Source organism: Callorhinus ursinus, unplaced genomic scaffold (assembly GCF_003265705.2).
Source record: "Callorhinus ursinus isolate GAN/ISIS: 27379988/994484 unplaced genomic scaffold, GSC_fseal_2.0 scaffold12, whole genome shotgun sequence".
In the NCBI taxonomy this organism is placed as follows: domain Eukaryota; kingdom Metazoa; phylum Chordata; class Mammalia; order Carnivora; family Otariidae; genus Callorhinus; species Callorhinus ursinus.
This window is the reverse complement of record NW_027397074.1, coordinates 42,802,997-42,827,183: the sequence shown is the minus strand read 5'-3', so window position 1 is coordinate 42,827,183 and position 24,187 is coordinate 42,802,997. Positions and strand designations below refer to the sequence as shown.

The following is a 24,187-nucleotide window of genomic DNA, read 5'->3' as shown; positions in this document are numbered from 1 at the left end:
TTAATGACTTCCGCTGCTCTCGCCGGCGTGCAAAAGATGATTTTTGTGTTCGAATGGGCCTGTGTGCGGAGACTTGGCAAGGCCGCTCCCCATTCCGGGGCTGGCGGGGCTGGCTTGTCGAGGGGTAGCGGAGCCCTAGGGTGGGGGCTGGGAGACTGTGGGGCGCCGGCCGCGGGCGCCGAGGGCCGCGCTGCGCTGAGGAGTGCTTGGAGTTTGAAAGAAAGGCCCAGGCAGGGCCGAGGCGGACTCTGGCGGGATTCCTTACCGGGCTGTGGCAATATGTCTTCGCGGGCCGGGGTCATTTGGCAGCACTGAATTGAGACGGCTGCCTTCGGGGCCGAGTTTCGGGCCGGCTCGTGAGAGAGCCGGAGGGGGCAGAAGCCGGCGAGGCGCGGGCCGCACCTCCAGGCTGGGCCCCTGGGTTGCCAGGCCGAGCCCAGGACTGTGGGGACTGCGGGTCCCCACCTGGGGGGAGGGCTCACCATCCCCTCCCCCCGCACCGGGGACCAGGCCCTGAACCTTGTTTGCCTGCGCGTTCTTTTTATTTCGGTGGGACTGTTCTCACCCGCCTGTGAGTCTGAAGCAATAAACTTTATGGCCGGATTTAACTTTAGTCTTTGACTCCCCAGGCTAAATGAAAGGAGTTAAAGCGCTTTCTTTTCTTCCGCCTTCCCTTTCTTCTCCCTCTCTTCTTTCCTTTTCCTCTCCTCCTTTGTAGAATTAAGACTTGCAGGCACAGGACGCTCAAAAGGCAACTTAGGGATCCCCTTAGGTAACACTAAAGATTAGAGAAATTTATTCCCCCTCAACATACAGGCAAATTCTGTCTTCCAAACTGTGCCCTAAAGTTTGGGGGGAAGTCGAGGTGTCTTCAATGCCCAACTTAAAAGTCCCCAGAGCCATTAGGTTGTTTTTCCTGACACGTCATAAAGGATAGTTTAGGGAAGAAATTGGTCGTTTGTCAGTAGGAGATTTCCGCCTTTCTTTTGTTAGCTGCTCTTTCTGTTTGATCCCAGGAAATTTACATAATCTATGATTTCCAAAACAGTTCCCAATATTGCACCTACAGTGAAGTAAGGTGAAATAAATTTTTCCTGGGTACAGTTCCAACTTGGCCTCAGCCACCACCCCCTCTGGCCCCAAACCTTCACATTCTTCAGTGGCAAAGTGACTGGGGATGCTGTGGCCTGTCCAGGGGTCTTTTTCTGGATGGGTGCCCACAAGGGACCTAGCAGATTTCCCACCACTCCCTCTGAACAATTAGACCAAATTCTCTAGCTCAGAAATGAAATAAAAAAAAAAAAATAGGACCTTCTGTCTCCAAATGCTTTTCTCCTTAGGAGCTAGATAGTCTTCTGCAAGTGCTAATTGGTAAAGATATTTACTGAGTGCTTAAAGTGAAAAAAAAAATTAAGGTATAGTTTTGGAATTTCAACAAACTTTATTGTGCAGAGGCCACTTAAACTCAGCATAGGTCCAACAGTTGTCCCCAAAGTCAGAGGTCCAAAAAACAAACCTGGGAAGTTTTTTGAAAAATCAAAACCCTCCCACAAGTCCCACTTCTCTGAAATACTGGCAAGGCAAATCCCTGAAGTCATCCTGCGTGACCTATTAAAGTACTGATATTTCAGCACTCAGGAAGATGTGTCTGCATCTTAGTGGGAACCAGAATATAAACTCTATTTGGGTTCTCTTTTGTCATTTTGTGTGTCTGTGAGAATTCTGGAGTCTTTGTTTTGCTACTCTGACTTTTGAGTTCTTTCCTGGAAAATATTGGGTTAAGGTTTTATTTTAGTTACGCATTTGGTGATCTTGCTTGAGTGATTTCTTGGTGACTAAAATTAGTAGCAGGGAAAAAAAGAGCGATAGGGCTTCTGGCAGGTTCACTTGAATAACTTGCCCGGAGGAACCGTCCACACCACCTCCGTGGCCACATCCCAACCTGGGTGTGGGAATGGGCAGAAAGGTTGTTGGGCCGATATCCAGCATTACCCAATGTAGAGAATCTTTTCCATGAACTAAAAAAAAAAAAAAAAAAAAAAAAAAAAAAAATACTGGCTATATATATTATCAGCTTGCTTATTTCTGTCTGTTGTAATCTTCATAAAAGTTCAGAGTTCCTAAGAGAGCAGGTTAACTCACAAGGAGTTAAATGACTTTTTATAAAAATACAGCATCCAGTCAGACCTATGTGAGTGTTATTGGAGACATTTTTTTCTTCCTATTTTCATAGTAAGCATAGTAAAGAGGATGGCTGGTTATCTGCTCATTTTGTAGATAAGTTATTTCTTCTTGTGCATTCTTTGGTGGTGTTTTTGCAGAGGAACTTACTTAGAAAAAAATCTCTGTCATTAAGGGCTTTATGAAGACATCCAGCCTCAGCCGGTGGCAGGAGTGTCTGTGCTCCTCATGTTGTAAAAGGAGAAGGTGTCCAGTATGTGCAGGGCCTCGTTTGTTTCTACAAGCTGAAGAGACAATATTTCCTGAACTATAAATATAATAGGAAGCTTCTGGTCACAATTACTTAGGGGTTTGTTAGGGTTTCCATGGTCTAATTTCACAACATTATGCCGAGATTCCTTTTCTCCTGCTCTTTCCCCTGCTTCATTGTTGGCGGCCCAGGGAGAGCAGGACAGAATTTTCTACCAGAAACAGAGTCATGTTCGTTTGTTGAGATGTGAAGAGTATTATATCCAAGCAATTAGTGAGGGGAGAGCAAATTACATCCTGAAAGATGGGCTATTAAAGAGGAAAACAATCCTTTTAGCTTAAAAGATGCCCTTCGAAGCCTCTCTCCTGCCTTAGCTCGGGAGTCTGTCTGAGGTTTGCCCACCATGGAGAGTGCAGAATGTTGTGGGCTCCATCCCTTTGGCTTCTAAGGCAGAATTTCTTTCTAGCCAATGACAAACCTATAAACGGGGCTTCCGGACAAGGCTGAGGGGGTCAGCCGAGGTTCCCACCCACATAGGAGAGGGGAAGCACAGTCCTGGCCATTGTAAACCCCAGAACTGGAAGGTCTGCCTAGGTCTGTTTTGTTTAGTGGTTTTCACAAAGAAAGCTGTCCTTCTTCCACCAGGTCCCCTCCCCACAAACCGGTCTTTTCAATAATAATATTTGTTATGAAGGTTATTGGGTAATTATTGCGATTTTGTGAAGCAGCCCTTGCTGGAGGTGAAGTCTGTCATCGCCTAACAAATGACGCCAGTGCAGTTCACTGCCGGGTTAAGTAAATGCAGAGAAGATAAATCTGCACACCCTAGGAATCGCCAGCAGAGCACGCTTTAGTACAAGTTCACAGTCAACTCGCCTGCCTGGGCCAGCTCTCCCAACAATTAGGGCTGCATCTTTATTTTTAAATAAAGAAAAAAAAAGTGTCTCCAACTCCCACTGCCTGCTTTCTCCCTGTCTTCTTTTTTCTTTCACTTTTTTTTTTTGAGATTCTACCCTCCTATTCCAGATTTTCCCTGTGAATGTGATGATGAGTGATTTAAAAAATAATCTCCCTCCTATTTCAGTGCTGACAAAAAGAGGTAGGAGGCTGGTTTGACAGGAAATACCGTCACAAACACCCAAGAATATCCAATGCACCCTCTTAATCCAAAAGGCAGTGGCAGAAGCAGGGTGTCCCTGAGATCCTGGGGGGCCCCTTCCCCCTGAAGGAAGAGGCACAGCTTTGTGTATCTTTGTGGCTAGTGCGTTGCAACTGCGGGTCAAAAAGTTGAGGGTCAAAAGTTTATGTTGTGCAGCACTCTTAGTCATCTGCCCAGACAGAGTTTGATGTCAATGTTAGAGCTGCGATCTTGACTATCAGCACAAAAGATAAAATGGCTCGGAGTGACGCGTGTATCATGGTATGGACTCCAGGTGAACCCTAGTGGTTGAATGACCTCAATTACGGAGGAAAGGATAGAAAATTCCTCTTTTCAAGAGTAATACATGCTGTATTTCATCTTGAATTATCGCTCCCATTCTGAGGGAATAGCAGCAGGTAAATAGGCATAGATTACTGAAACACCAACACCTTAGATGTTGGAGAACCAGGAGTCTGTGGGTTTGTCACAAAATTAAGAAGCTCAAAACTCATCAGTGGACCTTTAAGAAATAATGTAGCAAGTTTTCAAGGTTTCATCATATCTTCAGAGGCAAGAGAACCGGGCAGGACACTTCCTTTAGTTGAAAATTGTTATTTTGATTGGACAGTTTCTTTTTCTTTTTCACACATAGAATGATCCCTCGAGTGTGTGAGAACAAGGGCAGGCACAGGCACTTCTCGCAAAATGTATTCTTTGCAATTTTCAAACACAGAATGGTTTTTCTGCAACCTCCACCCACTAAATGGAAAGCGTTCTCAGAGCTGGGAAGGGAAGGAAGGAAGTGGAAATGCTCCCGCAAGGGCAGGATTCTTCCACGCTCCACCAGGGACAAAATGCTTATTGGTACCATGAAAATGTTCCTGTTGTTGGAAAATTTTCATTATGTTTGTTGTTAACCCTAAACCGAATGTAAGAGAAATGCTACAATCTGTAAGTGGATAACTAAACTGAAAAGAATATGCCATTTGAACTGGAAAATGGAATCCACAAATGCCAGACCATTTCGTTAAGACCACCGTGAGGAACTTCTCTTCTCCAGAAAATACTCTTTAAGAATACATTTGGAAAAAAAGCTAAGGAGAGGGGAAGCAAGCTCAGGAGGAAGGGTGGGAGAGTAGAAAAGAAAGGGAATAGTGTGTTGAGGAAGTCAACTGGAACCATGCCTCATGTGTGAGTTGCAACTGGAGAACTAAACAATATTTTATTTTTCATGTACCCATATTAGCTGTAAATGTTGGTACCATTAGAATCTGTTTTCTGTTTTCTATTGTCCTCTTCTATGTATTGATCTTCAAGTAATCAGAGTAGGAAAACAGAAGAGAAAAATGAATTTTTTTCTATGTTTTCCCTTTTAACTTTAGAGATGAGTTAATTCAACTACTCAGAAGGTGGACTCTTGCAGGGATATTTAAGATCATCCCAATATACTCTGGTTGATTGGATTTGCTGGTGCCAGGTACGTTTAGTGGTAAAGTAAATATTTCCTAAGCACCGCCTTCATGGAAGTAATCAGATTGCTTCCACTGTGCAATGTGTAAAGTTTTCACTCTGGCCAAGAGCTTGAAGCCAAATGGGGGTGTGCCAGATGAAAATAGACGAAAGGAAACAACCGTGGTGATTGCTGTTGTAGCAATGAACACTTCACCACATCTGGACTAGCGAAATGAAGAAAACTGAAACCCCCTCCATTACTCACCAAGACAATTATGTGTCTCTTCAAGAAAACCTTGTTATCGTATTATTGGTTAAAAGCGTGCCACACCTTAGAAGCATGTCAACTTCAATAAGCATAGACACCCCTGAGCCAGTTTTAAAGTTAAAAGAAAAAAAAAAAGTACCTGCAGAAGTTACTGCTTTTAGAGTACCTACTTTTTTATTTGGAGGATTTTTATCTTTAGGCCTGTCACACAATTCAGGTTAAAATTCATGTTTAATCCAGATACACATTTCAATCCTTATGTGTGGGTTGTGTGCACTATTATAAACTACTACAAGAAAACTTGTAGTTCCTTGGCCGAATGGTTGAAACGGTATTGCTTCTCTAAAATCATATGCCTTGTGTAGGTATCAGGGAAGTCCTCAAATGCCACCATCAGGCATTTTGAAATTCAGCTATTCCCGTGTGCGCTCCAGAGACTTGCTTCAGACAGAGAACAGTCTGGAGAACTCTCTCGCTCTAAAGAACAAAGGACAAATACAGTCAATACATTCCATAACGTTTACATTTCCTTTGCTTTTCCCCTTGGTTTTCCCTGAGAAGGAGTGACCTGGGCAAAGCACCCTGCTCTCTAAAAGACACTGTATAGACCTTTTAGAAGCGCAAAGTCCAAGGCCGAGGTGAACTTCAGGTCAGCGCGTCTAACAAATATGAAAATGTCGGCTAGTGAAGGGCGCGCCTTGTGATTTAACAAAGACTGTCAATGTGTAAGATTAATAAGAAACAAAATGCGCACGGTGTCACTGTTCGGTCACTTTGAAACTTGGGACAGGGTTGCATTCAAGAGGGGAGCCTGTTCCAAATATATTCAAAATGATTCAAATCAGATTCAAACGAGGCTGCAAACACTGCCTCTCTCTCACCCTCCCTCTCCCTTAGACTCCCTTCGCTCTCCTTTTCCATCTGGGATTCGAGGACATGATGAAAAGTTATTTCACTTAATGGGATTTTAAGAAAGCTTTTGTTGGGAATATATGTTATCTCTGCACGTGGAAATGAGCAAATGCGCTCACCAGTTTCCCAAGAAAAGGATAACGCTTTCACCCTGCTAGGGACTGGAGCCAGTTGGTGTGCGAAGATTAGCACGCTCCTTCTCTGCTCGATTTCAGGGCATCCCATCTTTTCTCGGGCGAGATGCTGCTGGTAAACTTCAGTTTATTTATTAATTGAGTTAGTCTCTTCCTGGCTTTACTTTGGTGTGTTGGATCTTATGTAAAGGCAAGAGGTTTTGGGTTTTTTTTTTTAAAGCATTTTTCAAAAGATTATTTGATTCAATGGAATGATGCTATGGCTTGCAAAGAGAGATTGTGGAAGGATCAGAAAAGGTACTGAGATTGTTTATTACAGCCATAAATCTTGCAGTAAAATGTCAAAATGTCGGTGTGTGAGATAACACTTGGTGGTCCTGGCTCCATTTGTGTTTATGATAGGAACCACAAAGACAAGTTACAGGCCTTGGGGGATTCTGTGTAAGCCCATCTTCCTAAAGTAATAGAACCACATGAAACACAGGCACAGTTAACTCGTTTAGGTTAACCATATACAAAACAGTGCCTGTGCCTCGTTAATACTTTAAAATAGAAACTAGGTAGAAGGTTCTGAGGCTAAACAACATGAATTTTGTGTTTTAGTGTCTGTAAATAATATTAAACAGATGTAGTTAAGACCCTAGTACTTAAGGCTGATGACATGAGGAGGGCAAAATTTCCTTGTCATGTTTTTTTCTCCCCCTGAAGCTTAGAAAGCCACGTTTTGTAAATTACATTATGTATGTATATATTGTTCATATAAAATAGTATATAAAATATGTATATATTATTTTTTCTTGCTGTAGAGAAATACTGGTTTAGGTAGCTATATAACAGGCTAGATTTCCCCCCAACTCTAGAGAGGATGTCTAAAGATTACACTCAGCGTTGATTTCTGTCTGTGGATCAGATTTCATTAAAAAAAAATTCAGGGTGCCCCGTGTCCATGGACAGCACTCTTCAGAGACACACTTCCAATGTGGAAAGCCTCTTTGTACTACTTCAGGGTGATTCCAGTTGGAAAGCTAACATGATCCCTTTTTTAACCTCTTTTCCTAAATTAGTTTAAAGATTAGTCCCATATAATAGGCTTTATGTGGCTAAGCATTAAATGACTATCCATCAAATGGATATATTCCAGCATTTAGTAACTCATATGAGTAAGCGATATAAATGAAGATAGAATTGACATTCCTTTTGAAGTGTCTCCAGGCTTAGGCTATAACTTTCCTTGTCTGCAGTCCAGACTTAAGTTGTGAGAAGGCTGTTTATACTGCTCTTTGAAAATTCAACTAAGGTGCACCAGCTGAAAAATCCTTGCTTTGCATGCCAATATGAAAGTATTTTTAGCATGGTGACTATGCTAGTTTGCTCTGCTTTCATCTAGGCTGAAAAGTATAGAGGATCCAGGTGTGTCTGTTACTCAGAAAATGAAAGGGAAAGTACACACTACTACGAGTAAAGCATCAGTATTTACTTCAAAGATCAACATTAGGTGGAATTAATATGTAATTTATTTGTTAATAATGGCGTAATTAGTTTACCCATCAAATTTCAATTACCAAATGGCAGGCAACAGTCCTCTCTCCCCGCTTTCCAGAGCTGCTGATATCGTTAATATGCTAATTTTCAGCAATTCAGAAATTATAGACTATCCTGTAAATATAACTTTAGCCTCAAATACAGCCTGAGAAAGCAACATCCAAAGGACAAAATATAGAATTCTTAGCGCGAAAGACCCGTCAAGGATCAGACTGGGCACAGTGCCTATTCCGTCCTTAGCTTGTTTTGGTTTGGGGATTGTTTTGAAATAGGAAGTTGTTGGTTTCAAAGCTCGATTTTGTGGAGGCGTCGCTGCTACCTATTCCCACCCTTGAGCTACCTTTCCTCTCACAGTCGCACCTAGTAAACGCAAGCGTGTTTAACTCTCACATCGACACCTCCATCAAACGAGATGCTATTAGAAAGGTTTTCATTTTTCTTAGGAAAAAATCAAATAGATTCTGTCTCTAAAAGGAAGGAAAAAAATGAAAAGTGCCCATCCGGTTATATTGGAATGGCCTTGCTTTACATACTCGGGCCAATTTCTCTCAGCTATTCACCCACCCACGCTTTGCGGCTCCTGCCGGGCTTCTCAAAGCAAGGTAATCTGGCGCACGATGTGGGGAAGAGGACCAGCTGGTGAAAAAAATGGGTCTGTTGGCCTTATTCGTTTTATTCCGGGACCAGGATTAAAACCAGGATACCTCCAAGGTCTCGGCGCCATTCCCTTCCCCCGCCGGCCTCGAACCCTGAAAGACGCCAGGCCAGGCTAGGCTGGGCCCGAGGTCAGCTTTGGGCCGCTGTCACCCGGCTGCCCCGAGGCCTACGCTAGGAGCATGGCACGAAAAGGGCCCGGCCTGGGCATCCAAGAGGATCAGAAGCACTGGCGAGCCCCGAATTCCCAGCAGGACTCAAAGTTGGGGGGTTGGGGGGACCAAAGCTCCAGCTCCCTCCCTCCATCCGAGGCCGGACAGCGGCATCCATCACCCATCCGCGCGCTTCCTGATCCGGGTCCGCGCGCGCGGCGCGCCCATTGGCGCGGGGCTGGTCACGTGGTGGGTACTGGGCGGGGGCGCGCGCGGGACCGAGACGAGCGCGCGCGCGCGAGCGGGCGGGGGGGGCGGAGGAGCGGCGCGAACTTTGGTGGCGTCGGCGGCGGCGGGAGGGGGAGGGGGAGGGGTGGGCGCTTGACAGCGGGGGAGGGGAAGGGAGCAGAGGAAAGGGGGGATGGGAAGCGAGGCAGGAGGGGGAGGGGCCTCGGCGAGCCCAGAAAAACGACAACGCGAGAAAAATTAGTATTTTTGCACTTCACAAATTAATGACCATGAGCTCGTTTTTGATAAACTCCAACTACATCGAGCCCAAGTTCCCTCCCTTTGAGGAGTACGCGCAGCACAGCGGCCCGGGCGGCGGAGACGGCGGCCCAGGCGGGGGCCCCAGCTACCAGCAGCCCCCAGCGCCCGCGGCCCAGCACCTGCCGGCGCAGCAGCCCCAGCTCCCCCACGCGGGCAACAGCCGCGAGCCCCCCGACTCCTACTACGCGCCACGGGCCGTCCGCGAGCCCTCCTACCCTGCGGCCGCGCTCTTCCCCGCGCACGGTGCCGCCGACGCCGCCTACCCCTATGGCTACCGCGGTGGCGCCAGCCCGGGGCGGCAGCCACAGCCCGAGCAACCCCCGGCGCGAGCCAAGGGTCCCGTGCACGGCCTGCACGCGAGCCACGTCCTGCCGCCCGGGCGGCAGCCCCCGCCGCCGCCTCCCCCGCAGCATCGCGCGGCGCCCCCGGCACCCCCGCGGCGTTGCGAGGCGGCTCCAGCCACCCCGGGCGTCCCGGCAGGGGGCAGCGCCCCCGCGTGCCCGCTGCTCCTGGCCGACAAGAGCCCGCCGGGCCTGAAGGGCAAAGAGCCTGTGGTGTACCCCTGGATGAAGAAGATCCATGTCAGCGCCGGTACGTGGCGCCGCTGGGGAGGCGCGGGAGGGTGGGCTGGGGCCGGGCCGGGGTTCGGGGGGTCGGGGCGAGGGGTCAGAAGAAGAGGCTGAGGGGAAGGGGGCCTCTGGAGGGGAGCCCCCATCTGGTCTGAGCTACAGTGGGATGTGGGTGTGTGCGCGCCAGCCAGCCGCCTGATCCTAACGTGAGAACCCTTTTGTACCCGGGGTCCCTTTATCGAGAGATTTACGAGACGCCAAACTGTTAGGGCAGTAATTATAGCCCCCATAAATTTAATTGCCCTGGCAGAGGCTTCAGGCCATGTGTCTTTGAAGCTTTTCTTCAGCCCCAATGCCCAGCACCATTCTTTATGGCTCTCGGGTGTTTCCCGTTGTCAATAGCCTGTGAAACATTTTCTTTGCCGTTTTATGTATCTTGCGTGAACTTGGTGTCAGGTTATTATATAATGATGATGTCCAATTGCTCTTCCCCACCCCACCTTCTCTCTCCTCCTCCTTTCCCTCTCTTCCACTCCCTCCTCCTTGGCCTTCTCCTTCGGGGTTATGGGCGTTCAGTCAACCCCAGTTATAACGGAGGGGAGCCCAAGCGCTCTCGAACCGCATACACCCGACAGCAGGTCTTGGAGCTGGAGAAGGAGTTCCACTTTAACCGCTACCTGACCCGGCGGCGCCGCATCGAGATCGCCCACACGCTCTGCTTGTCCGAGCGCCAGGTCAAGATCTGGTTTCAGAACCGGAGGATGAAGTGGAAGAAAGATCACAAATTGCCCAACACTAAGATGCGATCCTCCAACTCGGCCTCGGCCACAGCAGGCCCGCCAGGGAAAGCACAAACTCAGAGCCCGCACCTGCATCCCCACCCCCACCAGGGTGCCTCCACACCCATTCCCTCCTCCATATAATCTTCTAGAGATCCAGACCAGTTTCATTCCCCCACCTGCTTTCCCCCCTTCTTCTGCCCTTTTCCCCATACTCCTACCTGTCTGGACCATAACAGCCCCCAAAACAAAACCCAACTTGGTGAAAAGGATAATAAAAAAGAAGACATTATCCCGGTAAGAGTGTGTGCTGGTTGCCACCAAAGAGAGGACAATAGCCAGGATGCTGGCTGATGGAACAACCTGCTGGCCTGAATAAGGCTGCCAGGTTTGGGTACCTGAGAAGGACCACTTGGCAACAAATACTTTTGAGATGGCTAAAGTCAGCTGGACAGCCCATGCTGACTGGGGACATATACATGTATATTTGTTGCAAGCAGAAGAAAACAAACCCTTTTCCCACCTTCCTTGCCTCCCCCTTCCACTTTAAGGCAGCTCATACAAGCTTGTATTGAACTGAATGAATGAGTAGACATTGTGGACCTCACAAGATTATTTAATTCTCAAAATGTATAGACCTTGATGATAGATGTGACACATGTTAGTTTCCTTTCCTTGCATTTATTTAAAAATATTGTTGTAGAGTTGTTGTTGTCTTATTCTGAGGCACAGTCTCGGGGGAGAGGGGAGTCCATTTAGACCCATGTGCAACTGTACAAATTGTGGTGTGGCTACATAAAAAAGCCATGTGCTAAGAATAAACTCTGTTTAAAAAACCATTAAAGTTCTAAGACACATTTGTGTGTTTCCTACTTTTAATTAAAAAAAAAAAAACAAACCCAAGTTCTCTGGATCGAGATGTTTGACCTTGCATGTAAAAATCCTGTAGATGGCTCGAGTTATGTTCACTTGGATTCTGACTGCTCACGTAATTTGTGTGAGTGTGTTCAACTTGAGCTGAACTTTTGTCAAGTTTGACCCACTGTGGGAAAAGTTCCAAAGAGCAGGGAGGCTCTTGAACCCTGAGAGGGCTCCTCTTCTTCCCAAACTTGGCCAGGCTTTCAGGCTTCAAGTCTCTGTAAGGCATAGAAACGTGTCCTTCCCTGAAATGAAAGGTGAAACCGCGCAATGCTGAGGGCCCAGGGGTTTCTGCAGCTGTTCTACACACTGAACTCTGAGCACACTTGGAAAGAAGTGGTCCCTTTGGTATTTATTGCACCTTCACACTTAATCTGCCTGTTTCCCTGGAGATAAAAAAATAGTTTGTGCAGAGAGTTGAGATTGCTTTTTGTTTCTTGGCTATTTTTAAGGTTCTCTTCACTAACTACAGCTTGGGGAGTTTTGTTTCTTTCTCTCTTTCTTTCTTTCTCTCTTTCTTTCAGAAGCAAGAGCTTTCAAAATAAACTGAATTTTCCCAGTAGACCCTCCAAAGTTTCTCTGAGGAAAGAAAAAGCATAATGACACTCTCAAAATGTACCCCAAGCAAGGTAGACCTGGGAGTATTCAGTGCTGGAAAAAAGCCAAATTCTGAGCTAGGGTCACTTTCCTCAAATGCTCCTGGATCTTTCTGCCCAACCTAAAGAGCTAGATTCAAAGGTTGAAAATCAAAGCCCACATCTTAATCTCTGTAACTCTAGTATTTATTTACTGATTTACAAAGCAGTAAAGAGGATTTAGACTTGGTTGTCACTGAAGGGAGGATTCTGCAACACGATGCAGAAAACCAACACACAGCAGCCCCAGAATATAATTGTCACCTGGCCATGAAGGGGTCCAGTGTTTAATTCATGTTAGAATTTTAGCAGAGATGGGAGGGGGCGCTCACCTACCTTTGGTATACCAGAGGAATTTTAAACACATTTTCCCATCAGGGGCAAACCCTTAACCAGCGGCCAGTGCTGTTCCTCCTTTTGCCGCTATTGCCCTATGTGTGATACGGGCAAGGGTGATCAGTTCCCTACCTATGAACAAACCACATCTAGGAGGAGAGTGATGGACACCAGCCTCTGAGGGGCTTCCACCTCTCCCCAAGAAAATTCAGGGGCAAACAAATACACGCCTTCCCAAGTCAGGCCAAAACTGGCATAAAGTGCATTTTATCCGGTGTGAACGGGTGCCAGGGATTTCTGGAAACACTGCAACTGCTGCTGAAACTTACTGACCCTCCCCCTACAACACGCACTTGTAAAACGAAATTAAATCATGCTGAAAATAGCAATTTTCCCAGGAATCATTAATCACCTCATACAATAAATACTTCTTTGTAATTCAACAGCAATTCAGAAAGGCATTCTCTGGGAAAAGTCTGTGGAGAAGCGAGGGATCTTCTTGCAAATAATATGGTCTCGGGCAAAGATGCAGCATCTTGGCTGTCTGCTCAAAAAATGCCTAGACTCTTGGTGGAAATTGAGTGTCGAGCTGCAAAACCTCAAATGGCAGATTATCATCATTTAAGGTAAATTCTTATATTTCTCCTTTGTAGGGAAGGAGGGGTATAAGGGCATTCATTAGCTTCCTACTGGAGGCAGTTGTATGGGGATTAAAGGGATAACTTTCTTTCACTTACTCTTATAGTCTGTCCAGGAAAGGAAGAGAAGGGATCGAAAGATTGTTTTTCTAATTTACCAGGAGAAAATGGCATTTTTGTCCAAACTGTCTTGATTATGAAGGTATTGGTAAGTTTTGCAAAGCCAAAATTATCCGAAATGACCCAAACAATTGTATCATTTCTTTACAGTGTTTCGCCTGTTTTAGATTTGCTCTTTAAGGGAACTTGTTATAACAGCTTAGAAAATCCCACTTTGGGCTTTAAAATCATGCATTGTCTTCCCTTTGCTAGGGCAACCATAAGAGTTCACCCAGAGGACAAATTTTCTATCTCATTAATTGTTTTTTTTTTTTAAGCGAACCCTAGTGGCCCCTCAAACCCTTGACCTTTAAAGACAGTATTTTGTGTAAGCTCTATAATTCTCCTACCAAAATGACCCTTACACATGCTCTCCTCTTCTTTTTCTCTTTCTCCCTCCTTCCCTCTAACACATACTCCCTTGCTTTAGTCACAGAGCCAAGCTGTGCATGACTCTGGAGATAAAAGTTTTTCAACATCTGAAATCAACCTAAATCGGATAGGAGACACTTTAATGGTCACAGTTTGAATTAAGTACTTAACACTCTCCCCCCTGAAGAAAAATGGCACTTTGCAGGCTCTCTTTCCTAGTTTTGCTGAAATCTACGATATACCCGGTGTTTTATTACAGCGGGAATTCAACTGTGACAGGCATAGTAGAGTACTTAATACCCAGGATGGAGCTCATGGGAAGATTACCTAGATATATGGGGAGTGGGCCCTCTGCACAGCATCTCTGACTCTATACCCAGCTATCCCTGGGTGCCCACATTCCCCCCACCTCTCAGCTTCCTCCCCATAGGGTGGGGATCACCATCTCTACTCTATCTCCCTGCTCTCCAAAGCATCCAAACTGTGCTGCTCTTCTCACCACTGCCTTCCCTCCAGCAGTTTCAACATAGAAACTGATCAAGGACGCTTTAGAATGAAAGGAAAGAAAGACCCCAAAGAATCAATGAAGCAAACAGAAACCTGGGGCTTCCCATCTGAATGGATGGGACTTCTGTGCAAGCAGTGCGGCTGTTCGTCTGCATCCCTAGCCTGGGTTGTGTATTGAAGAACATAGGCTCACCCTTCCCAAGGGCTGTTCTTGTTGCTCCTTCTCTATATTGTACACCATGGGCCCAAGAATAACTCTGCTTTCTCTCTCAAAAGGCTATGGGCTGGGAAAAATAGGAGGAAGAAAGGATGTGGGTTCTAACTTCTTGATAGCATCAGGGAGGCTGCTGGGGCTGTTAAGAAACATTCTAGCCTGAACCTTCTGTCTTGGAATTCTGGCTGTCTTCTTCTCAAGGCCCCAAACTGATGGAGTAACTCCCCCCACCCCCTCAGGCCAGCTCCCCTCTCTCTGGACTTGATTTCTGGGGCTAAAAGAGTTCCCTGTTTGAAAGAATGTTTGAAAGATTTGGAGGCCATTTTGGTTTCAGTCTTCTCAGTTTACCCATGAGGAAACTAAGGCAGCTCAAAGTCCCCCCCATGTTCATGTTGATGAATGTGTAGGTTGGATAGAGCCTTTGGTCTCACCTTGGAGAGGGGTAAGTGCACAGCCATCTTTCCTCTGCAGAAGCCTATTCTGCCTGGAATGGACGTGGGCATCTGGGCTTACGCTTGACATGGATGGCCACAGGTGTGCGGCGGCCAGGGAAGAAGGCTGGGTTCTTGCCTGATGCACCGGCAAAGCGCCCCAGGAGATTATGTAACCAAAGCCCCTTAGCCAAGGCGCTGAGACAAGTGGGCTCTCCTCTGGGCTCAGGAGGGAATAGACGCCATGGTGCCTGGGAGAGGGGTGGGTACCCCACTGTCCACAATGCTTACAGTTCCAGAATGACTACTTCTACTCTGGGGCCCTGGGATTTTCATGGCAGTCGCTGGCCCCGGAGTGGAGCAAGGAGCAAGGGGTCTGCTTCCGGAGGCCTGGGAACTAAAGGAGCCAAACAAGGACGGTGATTGCTGCAGATAAAGGTGTTAGCGCCAGTTCGAGGGAGATATTGAAATTGTAATCTTTTGAGGTCACGTGACTCATTAAATAATTAATGCGGATCGTCAGGAATGGATCGGAGTCGTCAGGGCCTCACTAGGAATGAATCTCTCAGAAGTGAGACCCCCCAACTTCCTATTTGATTTTTTAAAAACACACACCCTCAGATTTATCTCCAAAGGCCTTTAACTCCTTCAAGGGGGCTGGAGAGAGCCCTTCAGCGGGGAGGACCGGAGCTGGCGGGCCCACGCTGGGTCTTGGGGCTTTTTCTTCAGGGTTTCTGCAAGTCCGGGGAGCGCAACGTGTCCGGGGAAACGTGAGTTTGAACTGGGTTTTCTGCGGTCACATCCTGGCTTTAGTGATGAAGTGGGACGGATGCGCAGACAGTTGGTAATGTTCTGATTCACACTGGGGAAGGCTGCAGAGATACCACAGGACCCGCGCGCGGCTTTGTTCAATTTTCCCGGTGTTCATAAATCACCCGCGCCGGGCGAGCGAGGGAGCAAGCGAGCGCCAAAAACGCCGAGAGAGAGGCCACGCGGCGGCGGCGGTGGCCATTGCAGAGGGAGAGACCTGGGCAGCATCTCTTTGTGACTCATTAGTCTGAACGATTTATGGGGAACAGCAGCCATGAATATTTGACTTGGGGATAAGGAAATAGCAACAACAATAATAACCATAATAATTACAATACTCCTAAGCGTCGTTGGGGGTGGGGGAGGGGGTGGTGGATGGTGGCATAGCGGATCTTTCTGGAGAGAAGTTGAATGGCACCGAGAAGGGTAGCTAAGCCCCACCTTGCTCAGAGTCGCTCCAGGAACTCCAAGGCTGGGGGCACTCCCTTTGGGGATAAAGAGGGCGAGTTTGAACAAGAAAAGGGGCCCAGCATGGACTCTGAGTCCCAAGTGCCTGATGGAAGGGTGGGGGCTGCAGGTCGAGGTGGTGGCAGAGGGCAACTAGTTGCAGGTTTGTGGCCACTTGTTCAATGTGCTGGGGGGCCCTGAAGCCTGAGGGTCAGGGGGCTTGTCAGCTATTTGGTAGCCTCTCAGGCTCTCAGAGGGATTGCATGGGCTGGAGACAGACGTGGAGGGCTGGTTTGGGGCAGGCTGGCGTGTTGGGAGACTACCCGGGCTTGGGTGAAAGGACAGTGGGGAGTAGGGTTGTGGGAGCAACCCGCCCAACAGAGTCCCAGCCAGCGGAGAACTTCTCCAAGCCCGAGTTCAGCACGGAGGATGATGATTCTTTCCTCCCTTCCCCAACGTCTTCTCTCCATCCCCGGGAAGTTGACTGACCCTTTGCTAGAGAGCAAGAGAGGGTTGCAAATATCTTGAGGGATGAGTTGGCAGCGGAAATAGGGCATCGATTGGCTTGTCGCTGCTGCGTCAGGCCAGGCTGGATAGGGGCCCCAGACCGGGTATTGTCCGATGTCTGCGTCCTTGCCATTTCCCCCCTATTTCCAACAGCCATGGTTGGCCTGTTCTGAGGGACCGGGCTCTGCGGTAGTCCCGCCGAACCACTGCGACCGAGAAGTGGCGCACCCAGGGCTTGAATGAACCAGAAGACAAAACCTCTCAAGACTGCCCCCCCCCCCCCGGCCCAAGGACTGAGCCGGGGTCTAATTTCGCGCCACACAGAAATGAACACTATTTGTGAGGTTTCAAGAGAGTCCGTGATTGAATGCTCCCAGACAGGGCTTCCCTTTGTTAGCGAAAGAAAATAAAGCGTGCATTCACATACCCCAAGTTGAGGTGCGTGAGGAGCTCTCGGAGCAGAGCTGGCCCCAACGGCAAAGCGTCTTCCACCTTCCCATCCTCCTCCGCCTGCCCCCGACCCCCCTCCATCCCCCTCCCCCCCCCCCCCCGTAAAAAGAAAGAGGAGAATGTGGGTGCGGAGATGGAGTATGTATTTATTTTACAAAAATAAATCACCATCTCCGGGCCATTCTTAGACTGGACCCTTACAAGCAACGAGTGCGCCTCATGGACGAGTGCCCTGGCGACTCCTCCGCGTCCGCGTCACCCCGGGGGCCACCCCGGCGCCCGCGCCGGCCGCACTTCCAACTCCGGTTCTCCAACTCCCTTCCTTCGCAGCCACCGTTTACCCTCCGCTGTTTATTTGTCCGCAGAGCGCCAGGACACCGGAAAAGGCGATTCCCTGAGTGCCAGGGGTCGGAGACAATCACCGGAGCAGTCTTCAACATCTTTCGAGGTAAGCGCGGCGCTAACTCCTCACTCACTCCGCCGGGCTTTGCACGGGCCTTTGGAGGGAGTTTAGTCCTTCAGGGAGCTGCAGCCCTCTGAAAGAGGTTCTGGTCAATATTTAACTTCGGAGGCATTTTGGAGCTGGGTTCCCTTCAGCTGCACTCCCGGCGAATGCGGGGCTTCGGGCAGACAAAGAGTCGGCCGGCCGCGAAAGCCACCCCGAAAGCCGCCTGGCGTTGTGCAGGAGGGGAGATTGCCCAACCAAAGATGTGTGTGCGTGGGGGTGGGGGATGTCAACGGGGTGTGTTTCTTTCTTCGGGTAAGCTCCAAACAGACCACTACACCGAGCAGCAGGGCAGAAGCAAGTACAGGCCACGGGCGCGGCGGCCTCTGCGTGGGCCGCTCATCTTGCCGACTGCGGCGCCTGCGGAGACTTGTGAGTTCGGGAGTGGTCGTCAGGCACGGATCTACGTGGAGGAAACTTGTCTCGCCGCCTTGCAGTTTTTCCTATCCTTCTGCCTTTCCTTGGCAAGAGGGAAGTTACTGCCTTTCAGATGTGTAGACCGTCGCAGGCAACGGGTCTTCCCCGTTCCTTGAGCCAGGCTGATCCTCTGTTCTTCCAACGGGAAAAGCACGGGTCTTCCAGGTCTCTGCGTTTTCTTTTCCTACGGGAAACAAGAGAAAACTCTTTAAAATTCTTTTCAAGTTCTGACTTAATTTGTTCTCTTAGTTTGGGAATGCAGGGAGGTAATTACTGTGGTTTATTACCTTGTAAAAGATCCATAAATTTCGTGCCTGTTTGGGGGAGGGGCTGCTGGAATAGCTTTCGGAAGCTTGGTAGGAAGGAATGGGTTTGCTTTGTTCTTTCAGGAGTTATTTATTTTAAAAAGTTTTCTGAGTTTTTGTTTTCTATTCCCTAGGCCTCTGTCTTCCCCCAAATTTGCTCCCCGAATAGATAGCAGGTTGTTAATTAATTGCGACATGCTATTCAGCAACACTCTAAGGCTTATATGGTGTTCTGGATACAATTAGTGTTTTATCAGATGGAAAGTAAACAGGGTAATAGTAAAGCTATGTTACTTTCTCAGCGACTGTATGACCATTTATATCAAGTATAGGTGGAGTATTTCAGGAATTTGCAACTCAGGGTGTAGGTACGATTTGCATCTCTGTACACAACAGAACCATTGCATGTATACATAGTTGCAGGACTTTTAGACCATGTGTATAAAATGATATACACATCCATATGTAGCCAGAGAATTTGGAGCCCATTTGTACTGCAGTTGCACCCACAGGAAATATCTCATGTTAAATAATGATCTATAATCTCCACAAAAAAAAAAAAAGGTGGGCTAAGTGGGCCTTACCTGATGCTAAGTAGCAAAACCACTACAGTTAACTAAAGGGAGAAAAATGTTAAGTGTATTTTTGACAGAAATCAGATTGCAGTGTTTGAATACAGATATATCTAATCTGCCAACAGCCTTGCAAATATTGACTAAAGCTCTGTATCTTTGCTCACCTGCTCCTTCCAAGACAACTTTTCACCTATTTTGGCTCTGGTGAAATGGATCCAGGGCATGTGTACCCAGCACTGGTCAGGTTGGGGCCTGGAGGAGTAAGTGGAAAGGGACTGGTTCCCCAGCCTGGGCCTACATACTTGAGCATCTAAATTCTTGTTCTCTGGAAGGGAACTTTAAAAGGCCCATAGCCTTACTCAAGGAGAGTGGATTTCAGAGTGGTGAGGGAGGACTCTCAGCTGCTGGTTCCCTGGTGGCCTGCCCAGACCAAGGTCTCTCTTAGGGAAGCCGTTTTCACCTCAAAAAGTTAAATTTCCTTTGACTTCCTCGGATTTTTCCCTTCACATCCCACCGAATCACCCCACTCCAACCCAAGTCGTTAATGTTAATTGTTAAACAGCAGTTGGAGCATGAACTGAGCTGTTAATAGCGGCATGGAGGCTCCTGGCTAGAGCTGAGATGCCGCCTTGGCGTGGGGTTAAGGCATTTCTCTGAAGCAGTACCAAATACTTCTCCCATTGATTTATGGCCTCAGAGTTTCGATTTGCTCCAGACTATTCTGAGAGTTCTGAAGGGGGCCCCTTCTCATCTTTGAGTTGAAGTCCCTGCAGAAACTTTGGTTGGGGGAGAGGGTAGTTTGCCAGCAATTTGGCAATACTTCCAGGTCCTTTTCTAGGCTATCAGGAGAGTTCAGTGTGAAATATTTGGCACTGGTGGGGTGGGAGGCTGTGCATAAGGGGAGCAGAGGATAATGTATTAGTGGTCTGAATCCTTGGGGGACTGTAGAGTGCTTTTTGGGTACCAGCTTTTGGTCCTATCTCCCACCCCCATACCTAAGAGAAGCAGGTTTTCACTTTGGGTTCTCACTTTCCAGCTTGTGGCTTAGGTCAGAGTTGGGACAGTTCACAGTGAGATTCTCTCCCAGCTCTACCACAGACAGAACTTTGTTGGAATACTGCCACCAGCAAAGGCCAGGGCTCACTTCCAAGGGATTAGGTCTCCTCCTCTTTTATTGCCCTTCTGATTTGGACACCCCCTTGACCAGGCCCCCTTACTGAGGGCCTTACATTCTCACCAGGTCCCTGCAGGGGAGGAGGGGAGGGGTGGAATCATGCTCAGCCTCCTGCAGCTGCTATAAGTGAGTCCTCACACTTAGAGAGGCCTAGCCAGCTGAAGATCCACTCTAAAGAAAGAAAAGAATAAGGCATGAGGATCTCACCATTTCCAAGAGCACTCCCAAAGTTTGGAAACTAAGACCTGAAAAGAGGAACTTTTTAGGCAGCCCGTTAGAGGGTGAAGTGTTAAAATCAGTGGACAATGTCACCAAGCAGATCTCAGGAGTAGAACAGGGGGCTTATTTGTTTCAGCCAGGTTCGTCCAGAGCAGAGTTGGTCCACTTCATTTTCTGCTGGCGGACAGACTTGTCTTAGGGGTGGGTGGACAGACCCATGTGCAAAGAAGGTCCCAGGTTATCTTGTAGGTTAATTCAAGTGATGCCAGTAAAGGTTGGTCGTATATATATATATTTCTTTTATCTCTTGCAGAGTCAAGTACATCATTTCCACTTATATTTTCCCTTGTTAGAAGCCTGTAATTTCATGTATCACTCCTGCTATGCACTGAGGAAATGCACAAGTGTAGGTTTAGCCAGGGCACTGAGTCCCTCCATATTTTGCAAAACCCTGACCCACCACTCTAGAGCTAAGCACCTCTTTCCTAGAGGGCTCCCACTGAACAAAATCAACTGGACTTGGAGGAGGTGCTTTAGCCTTTTGTCAGGTAATTTGGGGCCTTTTAGGTTTCTTCAGTGGTGTGGTGTATGGTGTGGGTGTTAGCAAACTCCATACAATGGCAGGCCATGAGGGAATCCACCAACTAAGCCAGTCATTACTGGGTTTTCTTCTGGAAACAAGGCCTGGGCTTTGCCTTTTGATGCACTGGCTAGTGGGCCAGAGGAGACTAGAGTACTTGGGTGTGCAGGCTTCAGCTTGTCTGTGAGTGGAAGACTACAGAAAGTTACATGAACTCTAAGAATGGGGATAGCATTGCCGTTCCCTTCTGTTTGGATCATTTGTAAAGAAATGTAAGTGGAGATAAGTGGCCTAGTGTGGCACATGTTGAGGGGGGATGCCCCCATTGTCCTACTGCCCTAGATGGAAACTCTTCCCCACTGCTGGCCAAGGTTCCCCACTTCCCCTCCCCCAAAGCTGAATGTTCTCCTTGGAAACCTAGTCCCTTCAGTGATTCCCTATTTCAAATAAAAGGATTTAAGTTGACGTATGACCACGTGAGCACATAATACAGCGCATTATTGTGGCATTTGGAGCGGAGACCCGGGCGGGCTTCGCCTGTGATTACGTTTTCTAGATTCTCTACAGAGCGAGAGCTTTTTTCCCCCACCCCCACGCACCCACCTCCTCCTCCTTCCCCTTCTCCGGAGAGCGCTCTCCTAGCGGGTTGCAGTTTTCAGCGCTCATGGAGCGGTTCTGGGCGAGCTAGCCGATGGGACTCGAGGCCACACCAGGAGGATGGAATTTATTTTAAGGTATTTCCGCTGATTGTTCATATCTAGAGTGAGTTATGGCTGTGAGAGACAAAGGTCAGGCGAGGAGACCCTGGTTCACCGACAGGACCCTCAGCCCCTCTCTTCCTTTGTTTCTCTCGTAGAACCGAAACCATTTGAAAGATCCCCAGTAGCGCCTCAGACGGAGTTTAATTCCCTGGAAAGTGTTGGGGGGTGTAAAGGGAAGGGCACTTGGGGGCTACTAGGTAAGCCCGGTGGCCTTCAGCGCTCGGCGGCTTTGTCCACTGCAGCGGGTTTGAGTCCCAGGAGCTGAGCCCCAGGCGGAGGGAAGGTCCCGAAGTGCTGGCTCAGGCCGAGGTGGCCCGCGCGGCGCTCGCTCGGCAAGACTGCCTGGAGGGGATGGGGGCTGGCTGGGTGGGAAGGGGAATCGCTCCCGGGTTGGTCGCGTTTGCGGGTGGCCGGGGATGGAGAGGTAGGGCTGACCTGGGCAGCCGGAGCAGCTGGGAGAGGGAAATCAATGAATGTGCAGATGCGCTGCCATTTTATTGATGATGCTTCGGGCCACTTTGTTCAGTGCTGGGTTGTAGGACGCGCTTTCCCACATTCGGGACCAAAGGTGCCAGACCCGGAGGACACGCCATTGTTTCCTCAGCACCCTCTCTACCCGGGTAGGGGTGAAGAAGGACAGCTCAGACTTAGGAGACGCTTAGGGTGGGGGTAAGCGTGCTGGACGCCCAGAAGCTCTGTTAGTCTAAATTTCAGAGAGAAGGAGGGGGCCAGACCTGGGTTTGGGCTTCATATTGTGCATGGCCTGGACACTCCATTGTAACACACCCAGCGGGCTTGCAGAGTTTTAAGGACTGGCTAGTGCACCCTGGGCTAGAGAGAATTCCAGAGGCAGAGTCTGCAGAAAGCAGAGGCAGACATGTCTTGGGCTTCAGACCTCAGAAACAGTGCTGTAGCCAGGATAGAGGCAGATGAGAGTTACACTGTGCTTCCAGATTACTGGGAAAGCCTGCAGTGACTGCACTTTGGAGACCCAGCGCTCCTGGGAAGGATGAAAACTCCCTGAAAAGGTGAAGGAAACTCCGCTTTCCTCTGCTCTTGGAGATCTTGGAGTGGAGAAAAGGGGTGCCTACATGGAGTCAGGAATCAGATTTGCCCGTGACTTAAAAAACAAAACAAAACATTTCTTTCTGTACTTGGGGGGAAAAAAAAAATCAAATCAAGCTTCTACTTGAGTGCGATTTACATCCCCAGAACGGAAGGGCTGCTTCTATCCTCCCCCGCTGCCGGCCTCCGCGCTAACCGTGTTTAACTGAGGCCGTTTCAAGTGCTCTAAAACACCCCTTGGAAATAAAATGTAAGCTTTAATTGCTGTTCAATTACTTGTCAGCATTTCATATGATTTATGACCCAGTTCTGGCGCATTTTTGACCCAGTTAAAGACTCATAAATAATATAGTTTCGCTAGAAAGAATGAGAAAGGGAATAGAGGTTTGTTAAAAGCATCTTTTTATTGTCACTTCAGTGCCAGCAAGCAGAATAAATATCTAGGGATGGACTCTCAAACTGGTTCTGTATAAAAGTGTGCACAGTGCGAAGAAACCAATAGTCCAGTTTATAGAGCGCCAGTTGGGTTTCCTTCGTGGAAAGAGCTGAAGGCATTCCGTTATAGCTAAACTATAGCTATTAAAAAAAGGTTTTTACCCTCAAAATGCCAGCCTCACCCTCACAGGCAAGTGTATTTCCTCATTAATTTTCCTCCCCATTCCTGGATTCCGATGCCTCTTTTTGCCTCACCTTTCTCCCTGGCTGCACAGACAGCCTCGGATCGACCCCAGGCCCTCCCAGGCGTGTTCTCAAGGAGGCCCCTGTCGAGGGTAGAGAGGCACAAACACACCTTCACTCTTCCAGATATTTTCGTAGTGCCGAGAAAATGTTTCCTTCTAGTCCCCATGCGTAAGGCATCAGGGAGCACAGGGACTGGAGGAGGGTGGTTTGGGGGAGCCAAGGGGTCCTCTCCACAAAGAAAACCTCAGTGGTTTTGGCTGAGCAGGGTGAATGGCTGCGGGATCTGCCTAGAAAGGGCACCACCGAGGCAGCGATGGGTAATTTCTGGCAGTGGAAATCGACAGGCGGTATTTCTCTCTTAGAAAACAAGAACAAATAAAAAACCTTCAGCAATCATAGATTATTATTTTTAATCACCTCGCCTGCCATGCTCCAAAAGTCGGTCCTGTGGATTTCAGCAGAGAGGCCCAAACCCCGGAGGTCTACATGCCAGGGCGGCAGACCCTACACTTGAGGTCAGAGCCCCATTTCTGCCTGCTGCAGCCAGCCACCCAGAAGCCACCTAATCTGGGACCGGCAGAGACCCTGTCCCGACCTCCGGCCCCAGCTTTCCCTTGGCTCCCGGGGCTCCTCGGGTCCAGTCCCAGCATTTTGCCCGGCCCTGGTCTTGGCGCTTTTGAAAAGGTACGCGCCCTGGATGCCCCGGCCCTCACCTCGGCGCCCTCGGCCCTCTTGGCCGAGGAGGTCCCCTCCCCTGGCAGGTTCTCACGGAAAGCTGGCCTTCCCTGCAGCTGGCTTAGCTGAGAAGGCGGTGAGAGTCGCGTCAGCAGTTTGGAGGAGAAAGTGCGGGTTGATTATTGACCCACGCCTTCTTTCTTCAAATGCCACATCCGACCCG

The 24,187-nt window shown here is 48.5% G+C and overlaps 2 protein-coding genes across 5 annotated transcripts in view; both read left to right on the top strand.

Moving 5' to 3' along the window:
• Positions 1-24,187, top strand: part of HOXA3 (homeobox A3) — a 33,421-nt gene that overhangs the window by 344 nt on the left and 8,890 nt on the right. Inside the window, exons 1-2 of one of the 4 annotated variants that reach the window (XM_073898999.1) lie at positions 13,253-13,318; positions 17,373-17,455. The gene's annotated coding sequence lies outside the window, so the exon portion shown is untranslated. Of the gene's footprint in view, positions 1-13,252; positions 13,319-17,148; positions 17,456-21,391; positions 21,517-24,187 lie in introns of those variants that run through there. The other 3 variants (XM_073898997.1, XM_025873301.2, XM_073898998.1) reach the window with 3 other exon arrangements.
• Positions 9,108-10,875, top strand: HOXA4 (homeobox A4). The gene is made up of 2 exons (XM_025873302.2): positions 9,108-9,826; positions 10,381-10,875. Exons 1-2 carry the CDS (start codon positions 9,199-9,201, stop codon positions 10,725-10,727), a joined length of 975 nt encoding a protein of 324 aa, XP_025729087.1. The 5' UTR covers positions 9,108-9,198; the 3' UTR covers positions 10,728-10,875.

Coding starts and splice junctions, on each gene's coding strand:
- HOXA4 (XM_025873302.2), top strand. CDS start 9,199: ATGACCATGAGCTCGTTTTTGATAAACTCCAACTACATCGAGCCCAAG. Junction 9,827..10,380: donor GAAGATCCATGTCAGCGCCG/GTACGTGGCGCC, acceptor ATGGGCGTTCAG/TCAACCCCAGTTATAACGGA.